Raw genomic sequence first — 12,946 nt, forward strand, 5'->3', positions numbered from 1 at the left:
TACAAGTGAGTCAAATTGGTCCATGGTATGACTGGCGAATGGAGTGTCACATCCTGGAATCTTCCGGAATCTCAGGGCTCTATTAGAGGAGTGACTGCAATACGTCTAACAGATCGCCTGCCGGGACTTTGCATATTTTGTGCCTCCGACAGCGAATTGCTGGCGCCACTCATCGCTGCGGTGCAGAAGCTTGAGCGATCTCCGTCACCTGGGACAGCGCTGCACATAGAGAAAGGGGTATAGTACTGCTGCTCTGGCTTTTTTTTTGGCAGACAGAATCACAGTCTCGCCGCTTATTCTCAGCTGCCCCAACGGAGTATAACTTTCGTGAGGAACAAATGCATCAAAGTCTATTCAGCACCATATAATTTGAGATTGCGTTATCCATATTTTGAGCCAGAGTAAACAGTTGAATCAGACAAACCTTAGTATTTTCCAACCAGCCACCATACAGGGGAGTGTTAATTATTTGTTGCATATTTGTGCTGTCATCAGTTCATGTTCTATTTTGTCATCACGCTTAACGTATATTTTTTGTCCTATTTTCAATCAATGAACTTGTGGCATAATTTTTATAAAAAATGAATCCTGTGCTGATGTTTTCATCACCCATCAACAACTGAATTAAATAACGGCCGGTTCACCATTTCATTAATATTATTTCAGCTTTCAAGTTCATTTAGATTCTGATAAATGTAATGGTATTTAATGCCGGCTATCTACAACAAACGCATTGAAAGAGCAAAATCAGTTTATCAATTGTATGTAGGAGGTAGTCAAGGGAAAGGTCTGCACGTAAAAGTGATTGCTGTCAGGGCGTAAACTCATAGACTTCTATCGGTTTCCAAAACATACTGCAAATCCAGCGTAGTCTTGGAAACTGAGTGGAAAGGAAACCTCGGGCATCAATGGGACAGGTCCAATGGTTTCTCATTCGTTTCTTGCCGATGGCAAAACCTTTGATTGCTATTACATTACTTCATACAAGAAGTGCTTAGTAAAATCGGTAAACGAGTCTAAAATTTTGAATGGCACTATACACAAGCATGCACGTTAATGACATCAGAATAAGCAACACAGAATATACTAAACTGATGCAGATAACTACGAGAGCGTCTGATTACGATTATACGAATTACGTGGCAGATAACAGAAGCCCACTGAGAATGTTCGTAGATGATACTGTTAAATAAATGATAATCGCCTAGAGAGAAACTTGCTGCGAAAGCAGGAGGGCCTGCAGATGATCCACGCTTAGTGTGGGGACTGGCAGTTGACACTCAACATGAATAACTGTAAAAAACTGCGCAATAATACGCGCAAAGACACATTACCTTTCTTTTAGACGATAGGCGATCAGTCTCTGGAAATAGCAAAAATCATCAAATATCTGAAGGTATGCGTCCGGAGTTGCAAGATAGAGCTAGTAGTAGCAAAAGCAAAAGCCAGACTGAGCCAAAAGAGTCGTAAGGACAAGTAAATCACTCACAAAGGAGTAGCTCACAAAACCTGCTCATCCTTTTGGGCCCCCAGCATGCAGGAGTAACATACTAAATATTGAAGATGCTATGAAGAGCAGTGCGTTTCATAAGTTCAACAGTATTACGGGGATCCTCTAAACCTGCAGTGGCACATACTATAACAGGGGCTTTTACAGCAAAGAGGGGATTACTGCTACATTTTTGAGAGAAAAAAAGTACCGAGGTAAGTTCGCAAATTATTACTTCATTAACACACATCTGGTGAAATGGCCTCGACAGGAGAACCACAGAAATTCAAGCTAGTATCCAGACTTAATGTCACTACTCCATTTCCACACTTACCCCGCTTACCTCTCTCGCTTTTCCAAAAGCTTAGTTCGAAGTCCTCCTTTCCATCTTTTCCTCTGCACACTGCTAGCAAGACACTTTCAACAAGCCTCGTCTCCTACAGCGGACATTCTGTAAACGAATGCAGTGAACTGTACTGTTTATTGTAAGATTATCAACATTCTTTTTTCGTTTGAGAGAGAACAATATTTTAAATAATAATAACGTTAAATGATCCATTTTATAATTTTTTAAATATGCACAAATATTGTCTTTCAACTTTAGTTCTACCAAACAATGCTTGTAATTTTTGTAAATCCTCTCGGGTGAACAGTGGCACTGCACAGCTGCCAGCCCAACATTACACCGTGAAGGGCTTCAGAGTGAAAAGACGAATAAAAATAGAGTAAAAAGTGTCACCTGTCAGAAACTTGAGATAAAATAAAAAAAATATGTAAAATTTGGCCTATGGAGCTCATAGATGACTGTGCTGTAGTTAAAGGTAACTGCTCCCCAAAACCTTTATTGCTGACTGCAGCTTCTGATATAAAGTTCCAATCATGCTCAACTAGCTTTACTTTTCCCACAGGAGGCAAAGCGGCGCTTCAACCGGCAGCATCGAGGCCAGGCCCAGGTACGTCCTCACAAAAGAAACTTACCAGTGGAGACGGTGAGTCTGATCACTGTGGTACGCAACCTAGCAACAAAGCAAAACCAACGGTGACAAGTGACGCCTATCAATTCCATTACCTCATAAGTTATTGATCTCAAGTGCACGGTATCCCAGGAGGAACGGCCAGTATTCAGGAATATGACAGGAACGCTCATTTGAAACAAAAAACTACACTCCTGGAAATGGAAAAAAGAACACATTGACACCGGTGTGTCAGACCCACCATACTTGCTCCGGATACTGCGAGAGGGCTGTACAAGCAATGATCACACGCACGGCACAGCGGACACACCAGGAACCGCGGTGTTGGCCGTCGAATGGCGCTAGCTGCGCAGCATTTGTGCACCGCCGCCGTCAGTATGAGCCAGTTTGCCGTGGCATACGGAGCTCCATCGCAGTCTTTAACACTGGTAGCATGCCGCGACAGCGTGGACGTGAACCGTATGTGCAGTTGACGGACTTTGAGCGAGGGCGTATAGTGGGCATGCGGGAGGCCGGGTGGATGTACCGCCGAATTGCTCAACACGTGGGGCGTGAGGTCTCCACAGTACATCGATGTTGTCGCCAGTGGTCGGCGGAAGGTGCACGTGCCCGTCGACCTGGGACCGGACCGCAGCGACGCACGGATGCACGCCAAGACCGTAGGATCCTACGCAGTGCCGTAGGGGACCGCACTGCCACTTCCCAGCAAATTAGGGACACTGCTGCTCCTGGGGTATCGGCGACGACCATTCGCAACCGTCTCCATGAAGCTGGGCTACGGTCCCGCACACCGTTAGGCCGTCTTCCGCTCACGCCCCAACATCGTGCAGCCCGCCTCCAGTGGTGTCGCGACAGGCGTGAATGGAGGGACGAATGGAGACGTGTCGTCTTCAGTGATGAGAGTCGCTTCTGCCTTGGTGCCAATGATGGTCGTATGCGTGTTTGGCGCTGTGCCGGTGAGCGCCACAATCAGGACTGCATACGACCGAAGCACACAGGGCCAACACCCGGCATCATGGGGTGGGGAGCGAGCTCCTACACTGGCCGTACACCTCTGGTGATCGTCGAGGGGACACTGAATAGTGCACGGTACATCCAAACCGTCATCGAACCCATCGTTCTACCATTCCTAGACCGGCAAGGGAACTTGCTGTTCCAACAGGACAATGCACGTCCTCATGTATCCCGTGCCACCCAACGTGCTCTAGAAAGTGTAAGTCAACTACCCTGGTCAGCAAGATCTCCGGATCTGTCCCCCATTGAGCATGTTTGGGACTGGATGAAGCGTCGTCTCACGCGGTCTGCACGTCCAGCACGAACGCTGGTCCAACTGAGGCGCCAGGTGGAAATGGCACGGCAAGCCGTTCCACAGGACTACATCCAACATCTCTACGATCGTCTCCATGGGAGAATAGCAGCCTGCATTGCTGCGAAAGGTGGATATACACTGTACTAGTGCCGACATTGTGCATGCTCTGTTGCCTGTGTCTATGTGCCTGTGGTTCTGTCAGTGTGATCATGTGATGTATCTGACCCCAGGAATGTGTCAATAAAGTTTCCCCTTCCTGGGACAATGAATTCACGGTGTTCTTATTGCAATTTCCAGGAGTGTAGATATGGACATATGAATACTTTTAATGTACCTTTGTTTTTGGGCTAGTGGTGCGCAGTTATATGTCTTACCCAACCAACCTCTTTGACGTTTTATCGCAGCCCAACCTTCCTTGTTTTCAACCTCTTTGCTCTGGCAGTACTTCTACCGGCTGAACGAGCACCTGTCCGTGGTGTGTTATGAGTGAAGTAGTGCAAGGGATAGACAGCGTACCAGAGAGAAGCAACGGTTAACAGTGTTTGTACAAGAGTTAGCTAAAATGCTCTCACATCTACACTGTTGAAGATTCTGTGATTCCTGTGATGGTACTGCTTCTGCTGCTGTCGGTGAATACCGTTGGCACATTCCTGACTTGTCGGACCCCTGATCGTAAAGTGTTTACCAGAGTTTTCAGCACTCTGTGGGAAACAAACATTCTTCCGAGTTCCCAGTTTTCTTCTGAACGTGTAGTTCAACAACCTGTGCAGGAAAAGCAACACATTGTTGAAATGGCTCGACGTAGTCCTACTATCCTCACACGGCTTCATTCTGCGCGAATCAGTGTCCCAAGAACATGTGTATAGCACACGTGACATGTGCAAAACTTGTACCCATTTCACATACAGCCACAAGATTTGAATTTTGTCACAGGATCGTTATTTGGTTATGCTGATGAGGGCATGTTTAGCTGTACTGAATGGAATCAACAACACACTTAATAATCATCGATGGCCGCAGTAAAATCCACCAGCTACGGTGGAAACAAATTTGCACTCGACATTTGGTTTGGCATGATTGGCAAAACAGTGATAGGGTCAGTCATTTTGGAAGGGCGAACGATGAGAAAGAACTACTATTATTTTTTTTGAAAAATTCGTTTGTTGAACATCTTGACGACTTTCCTTGAGCAACACAGACTGCAATGTACTTCCAGCGTGACGGAGCTCATCCACATTTGCACAGACGTGCAGGGGAATAATTTCAACCGCACTTACCCCCATCGCCTGGACTGGTCGTGATAGCACAATTAATTGGCCAGCAGTATCGCCAGACTTTACGCCATTAGATTTTGGTTTAGGGGAATGGATAAAGTCTGAGATGTGCAAACGGATGGTGAATACGCGAGATGAATTGCTTGGTCGCATCGTGGTCACGGCTGCCCTCATTGGGGAACGTGTAGAGGCACTCAGACAAGCAAACCAACATGTTCTTCCAACAATGTACAAAAGCATCGAAGTTGCTGGGCGATGTTCGAACACTAATTGTGAACTACTGAACGACAGCAGTAATACGACGTGTACGATAATGTATAGAGGCGAATGTGTTAAAAATACGCATTGTTCGTTTATTACTTTGTCAAACGCACTTTTTAACTTTTACTGTTGCACACGTGTCCATACGTCAATCTCACTATGCACTGCAAAATACAGAAAATAATTGGTAATTTACATCAAATGTGTTCCATCTCGGAAAACACTCGGAATAGGGCGTATGTCCACAAGAAATTTTTTTGCTTCAAATGGGCTTCCCTGTCATATCCCTGAATACTGACAATTCCTCCTGAATGTTCCGCGTGATGTGTAGTGTTGACAAAGAGACGCCTCTGTTCAAAACGTTACTGTGTTCTGCATTGGAAATAACTTACGTGGAACTCAAAAAGCTTTATCAAGTGCAGACAACGCCTGCAGGGAGTACAGCGACCGTTATAAACCAAAATTGTATAGAAACCACAGGTGGCGTGCAACTTTCCTGTAAAAAGCAAAGTTACCTGCAGTTTGCCACTACTCTACAACTTTATTTTAAAAGTTTGTTATTATCACTGATGCTGTACATGCACATTTGTAGAAGAGTAACAAGTTGTTTACTTCATTTGAGACTGAGAGTAATAGTGGATGGCTGAGAAGGACACTAGTGGAATCGTTAAGGAGATCCCCGCAAAAGGATCGAAACAGCGAGCAGTGAAGGAGTTTGAAGAGGACTATGATACGGCCAAAAGACTCGAAAGGTTGTCTCCTCAACTTTATCACTCTTTAAATGACGTGAACAGCTGGTTACTCTTCTACGAAAGTGCATGTATAGCGCCCAAATGAATGACTTTATTTCTTTCTTCAAATAAAATGGTATATTATTAAAACAGAGCAAAAAAATTAATGGGCCCATGGTCGAACCCTGTGCGATGCCAATTGTGACTTCCCCCTGTGAAGATCATACGCCATCCATGATTGTACTAAAGGCGTTCAATAGGCAATGCAACTTTCCTCCCCCTCCCACCTAACAGGTGGTTGGTTTTATTCAAGATTCCAATACACCATTTTATTTCCCACCCTTTTGGCTGCAAAACACTATTTCGCAACATAATCTCCGTTCAATGCGATGGCCTTACACTAACTTACTGAAAGGGCCTGCCTGCCCCCAAGCTACCACTCTACTGGTCGACATTGGAGCCAATGTCTCGCTGCATCAAAAGCTTCCCCATCACCCAAGTACTACTTTCAGCGGAGTGCTTCCTTCCTTGGGCCAAACGGATGGGAGTTGAAAAGTACGACATCCGGGCTGTAGGATGGATGGGGAAGAACAGTCCAATGAAGTTTTGTGAGCTCGTCTCGGGTGCACAGACTTGTGTGAGGCCTTGCGTTGTCATGGAGAAGTTTGTTTGCATTTTCATGGCGACGAACAGGTTGAAGTCAAATGGTTCAAATGCCTCTGAGCACTATGGGACTTAACATCTGAGGTCATCAGTCCCCTAAAACTAAGAACTACTAAAACCTAACTAACCTAAGGACATCACACACATCGATGCCGTAGGCAACATTCGAACCTGCGATCGTAGCGGTCGCGCGGTCCCAGACTAAAGCGCCTAGAACCGCTCGGCCACACCGCCGACTACTGAAGTCACTTCTGCAGTTTTCTGAGAATCACAATAAACTACAGACGGAGGACATCAAACTGAATAATCCCTTCCGAATCCCAGAATACCGTCGCTGTGACGCTACCGGCTAAGGGTGCAGCTTTGAACTTTTTCTTCGGAAGAGATGTAGTGTGGCGCCATAGATTTGTTTCAGGTTCGGAATGATGAACCCACGTTTAATGGTGTGCCCGGCCGACACACGGGTGGTCGGACACGTCTGCGTGACCTGGTTGAGATGATGATGGGCTCGTCGCACAATGACTCACCGTGCCTTTGTTTGCTACCAGGTCTCCGTACACATTCTGCAAGTGCCTGCCTATAACTGCGAAGCTCTGGTTTCCCGCCAAAATAAACTCAGTGACAGCTCTCTGCTTGAGACGCACCTCCCCAACATACGCCATTTTGAAGGCAACGTATTGCGCCGCCACCCATCATAACTTCCAGAAACTGTACGGATTGAAGCGGCAATATTCCATAATGTCCCACAACAAATTCCGAATATTTTTAACAGAAATTGACTAAGAAAAATGTGTTGCATTACTTCTTGAACGGCCCTCGTATTACTCCGACATCCTAGCATAAGTATGCATTCTGTTTCTTAAACAAGATTTAAATTAGAAATGTGCTGAACTAAACACTGATCAATTAAAACATTATGACCACTGACCTACTATCGATATAAACGAGTCCAAACGATATCAAGGTCACACGGTGAGGAATGAGTGCTAGTCAGACACGCTCGCGGTGCATGTGTAAGTAGACTGTTTAGGTTTTCTTATTGGTAACGCCACGTAGCGCTCTGTATGAAGATTACTGGCTGTGTTGTGTGCAGTCTGTGGCTGGTTGATATTGTTGTAATACGCGCCATTGTAGGGTTGGGCAGAGGATGTGAACAGCGCGTAGCGTTGCGCAGTTGGAGGTGAGCCGCCAGCAGTGGTGGATGTGGGGAAAGAGATGGCGGAGTTTTGAAATTTGTAAGACTGGATGTCATGAATTGCTATAGACATTATCACTTTTGAACTCTATTGAGGTAAATACATTGTTTGTTCTCTTTCAAAATCTTTGATTTGCTAACTATGCCTACCAGTAGTTAGTGCCTTCAGTAGTTAGAATCTTTTATTTAGCTGGCAGAAGTGGCGCTCGCTGTATTGCAGTAGTTTGAGTAACGAAGATTTTTGTGAGGTAAGTGATTTGTGAAACGTATAGGTTAACGTTAGTCAGGGCCATTCTTTTGTAGGGATTTTTGATTGTCAGATTGCATTGCGTTAAAATTATTGTGTGTCAGTTTAAGCACAGTCATGTATAATTGTTCAAAGGGAACATTTCATACATGTTGTATTAGTGAGCGTGCTGTCTGCGTGTTGAATGGTAATGGAAATGAGCCTTTGGTGTCATTGGCCGATAGGCCCTTGGCGGGGCAGGTCCTGTCGCCTTTGTGCAGGTCTTATTACATTCGACGCCACATGAATTTATGATGAAGACAACACAACACCTAGGCCCCGAGCGGAGAAATTCTCCAACCCAGCCAGGAATCGAATCCGGGCCCGTAGGACGGCAATCCTTCACGCCGACCACTCGGCAATCGGAGCGAACTGTGTAGAATGGTACTGGCGCGCGATCTATCAGAGTTTGCCCGAGGGCACTGTGTGATGGCCTTGATACTCGGCAACAAACATTTTGGAAATTGCACAACTTCTCAGGTGTTGGAGATGTGCTGTTGTGAGTGTCTTTAACACGTGGAGAAAGCATGTGCAGACATCGTGGAATTGGGCGACCACTGCTCACCACAAATGTTGGACGTCGTAGTTTGGGCAGCCTGGTAAAACAAGACATGCGGCGAACTGTGGCGGAACTAATATCGAACTTTAATGCTAGGCAGAGTACAAGTGTGTCTAAACACACGGTGCACCGAATACTTCTAAAGATGGCCCTCTGCAGCCAAAGACCCATGCATGCGCCAATGTTAACACCAAGATATCGGTAACTACGACTAAAATGGGCAGGTGACCATCGGCATTGGACTTTGGCGCAGGGCAGAGCATTGTGTGGTCTGATGAATTTTGATGCCTTCATCATTATGCTGATGGGAGGGCACGAGTTCGTCATTTTCCAAGGGAACAGTTCCTTGAGACCTGTAGCACGGGAGGGAGACAAGCTGGTAGCGGCTCCAATAAGCTCTGGGGGATACTCGTCATCTATGTGTCCAGTGGAGGTCGTGAAAAGCACCATGACGCCCAAGGCGTATTGTACACTGGTTGCAGGCCACGTACACCCCTACATGTGGAACTAATTTGGGACAGCAGTGGCATTTTTCAGCAAGATAATACGATGCGTTAAAAGGCCAGGAGTATAATGGAGTGGCTTTAGAAACACAGTGGCGAGCTGGCCCTCCAGTTAGCCAGATCTTAAGCCGATTGAACAAATCAGCGATGTGACTGAACGTGACGTCAGAGCTCGTCGCCCCTTTCCCCGGAAGTTAAGGGAATGAGGAGATTCGCGTGGGCAAATGTGGTGCTAACTCCCTCCAGTGATCTACCAAGACCTTATGGATTCCACGCCACGACGCATTATCCGTACCAAAAGCGAACTTACAGACTATTATGTAGTTGGTCATAATGTTGTGGCTGATCTGTGTGTCTTCCACTCAAATTTAATTTCTCTATTGGGGAATATTATGTTTGACACAATCAAATGCCTTTGATAAGGCACGTATGAAAATGAAAATACTGGTGATATTTTATGATATAAAACAGCCTTCTCAGTAGAGCAGCCCTTTTGATATCGGCTAATGGAAGATATATTCGTATAAATTTGTTATTTTGCCAACTACTTCTGATGTTTATGAAATTAGTCTTTTATGAATACTTGCCTATTGGGAATCGGACGTAATACTACGGTTTTAGACTGTATTTCGTATTTAAATATTGCTACTGAATAGATATTGCGGCATCTTCCAAACGATAAAAAGTATGTAACTGCGTGATAAAGGTAGGTAATTTTGTGATAATAGTAATGTAATTTCATGATAAATCGTAGTTAAGGTAATTTCACAACAAATGTATTTGATTACTTCTTTTTTTACAAACTAACAATACAAATGGCCGTTCATGTGAAAATAATCTTTATTATTGTATAACATACTGCTAGGTATTCTTGCGTACGATGTTTGAATCCACGAACAGTTATTGCACATATAAACGTCCTCCTCTGCTCCGGAATGCTGGCAGAGCACATCGTATGGTGTTAAGCAAAACGATCATTGGATCCATTTAGCTCCATGCTTTTTGCGAAGATTACTTGAGTAAGATTTATGGCTTGTACCACAAAGCCAATCATCTTCTGTCTTGTCTTTTTTGCCTTGTTATCTCTGATTTCGATGTAGAGGCTTTTCGTTGCAGTTATTTTTTGAGACACCTCGCTCCAGAGTCTTTCTTTATTCTTTTCTGATTCACTGTAGGCCTGTTGGATTTTATCGCTGCTGTTGGTAGTGTAACAGATCGTTTTCTGTGTCTTGTGCCATAGGCCTATTTTGTGTTAACTGAACAGGCTTATTTGTGAGATGTGAAGGAGCAACAGCCTCTTCAGAAATAGCATTTCTGTTGAAGGGATATATTGTAGTTTTTCTGAAGGAGGTTTGGTTATTCTTTGCACAAAAATCTGAATAAATGCCGCATTTAAATTTATTTTCTTTCATGTACTGATCCAGTCTTTTGGCTCAGTGAGCCTTCAGTGATTTATACACACTCACATCAAGTGACTGCAGCACATGCGATGTGTGGGCAGGAAATGTCAACAAGAAAATTTGATTGGCATTAGCCACTGCTATGACATTAGGGCTAATATGCGATGCGTGAGAATCAATCAGGAGGATGACAGGACGACCGGGAGGGATGGCATCCACAAAGAAAGTGAACCATTCTAAAAACAAATCCCTGTTAATTCAACCTTTTGCAGCGAGTTTTACTAATAAATTTGGAAGACTCTCATGCTTTAGCACATCGCTCCACCGAACTCCTTTGAATATAATCGTAGGTGGAGTCCATGTTCCATGGGCACAGATACAACCTTAAAGTGTATGTGACTCTCCACTATCTGCGTAAGTTCACTTGTAAACGTATCACTTTCCTATTGACGTAGTGACTTCATTTGCTTTCACGACATAGTACAAACATTTGCTTTCACGACATAGTACAAACATTTGCTTTCACGACATAGGACAAACCAGTTTCGTCGGAATTCCGTAATCGATCAGACAAGTTCTGAATTTTTAAATCTTGCACCACTTTCTTTCATTTGGAAAAAAAAATCACGAACCATTTCTTCACTTACCATAGAAGCCCTGTAAGCGGCAAGGTTCTCAGGAGTTCGCAAAGTAGGATTGTACCTCGTCTTGTACCTCAACAACCACAAATTGCTGGCACTCTCTTTTTCGGAGTTTAAGAAATTTCTACGACCAGCTCTTTTTGCTAATTCGTATGCCACTTTTCTCCCCATCATAACTGTCAACCCGAAACCCAGTTCTTTCATCCTTATAATGTAGTTGTACAGTTCCATCTCAAGATCGACTGTCTTTCACATTTCTGTTAGGGCAGTTTTTTAACGTGCTCCACGTAACATCCATTTGCTCTTAGCTTGGTATATAGACACATGATTAACTTTCACTAATTCACCAGCAGCTAGAAGTTTCTGAGTACTGTACCTGCGGTATTTTGAAAACTCCTTTGACATCTTGTATGTGACGTGCAATAAATATAGGTAGGTAATTTCGTGATAATGTAAATGTAGATAGGCAATTTCGTGATATGTCAAAACATAAATTTAGAAGTTCAGACGTGTAGAACACACTATTAGCAATCACTTTGCTTTAGTGTACTAAGCTGTTATGTCGCTTACAATTCATACAACTGCGAAAAATAGACACCATTCTGTCGAGTGGAATTTGCTAAGAAATTCACTGTTCTCCTTAAGCATTATCAAAGGTAACTTACACCGCAAGAGTAATTGCAATTCATTTTTACGTTCACTGTATCACTGATTAGAACATACCGTAAAATAAATCGCTTACCTTCAATAGCTTCCACGCAGTACCAAAAACACACAAATGATGCAATAACCACTATAGTATTTCACGAAACGGCCCGAAGAATGAGGAAAAGTTTTGTATTGTTGACTTTAAGCGTAGTGGAACAGAAACAAACATTGTACCATCTGCCGGGAAGCACGGAACTACCACAAGACAGGCCAACCTTCTCCTTGCAGAGGGATGCCCGCTGCGCACGAGCTAAAAGTTATCACGAAATTACTTATATCGCGGAAATATCGCCCTTTACCGTCTAAACTGGGAATGGCTAGATATCCCATTACCTACTCAAACATTCTGTTAAAAGATGTTAGAAGTAAGATTTGCTGGTCCTTACTGACAAATATGAAATCACCTTTTCTGTAGAAGGGCGTAAAGCTGCTTATTTTAATCTTTGGAAAAACACTGTAAACTGGAGAGAGGTATTACACATATAACTTAAATATAAAAAAAATATAGGCCCAGAACCTTTTAATGTCTTATTGGAAGTATCATCAACTCTGTGGTGTCACCGCCAGACACCACACTTGCTAGGTGGTAGCCTTTAAATCGGCTGCGGTCCGGTAGTATACGTCGAACCCACGTGTCGCCACTATCAGTGATTGCAGACCGAGCGCCGCCATGCGCCACGTCTAGAGAGACTTCCTAGCACTCACCCCAGTTGTACAACCGACTTCACTAGCGATGGTTCACTGACAAAATACCCTCTCATTTGCCGAGACGATAGTTAGCATAGCCTTCAGCTACGTTATTTGCTACGACCTAGCAGGGCGCCATGATCAGTTTCTATTGGTATTGTGAATTATGTACCTTCAATACCGACGTTCATCATTAATGGATTAAAGTTAAGTATTCCACCGTCTACGTCCGTTTTTCTAAATCCTAATTTCCTTGTCCTGTTCCA

General features: G+C 44.1%; 1 protein-coding gene across 1 annotated transcript in view; it reads left to right on the plus strand.

Annotated features, from left to right (window-relative positions):
• Positions 1–12,946, plus strand: part of LOC126273278 (uncharacterized) — a 275,039-nt gene that overhangs the window by 162,259 nt on the left and 99,834 nt on the right. The window contains exon 5 of the mRNA XM_049976822.1: positions 2,398–2,442. Within this exon, the coding sequence (XP_049832779.1) occupies positions 2,398–2,442 (45 nt within the window). The remainder of the gene's footprint in view (positions 1–2,397; positions 2,443–12,946) is intronic.

The sequence above is a fragment of the Schistocerca gregaria genome, chromosome 5, assembly GCF_023897955.1.
Source record: "Schistocerca gregaria isolate iqSchGreg1 chromosome 5, iqSchGreg1.2, whole genome shotgun sequence".
Classification (NCBI taxonomy): Eukaryota; Metazoa; Arthropoda; class Insecta; order Orthoptera; family Acrididae; genus Schistocerca; species Schistocerca gregaria.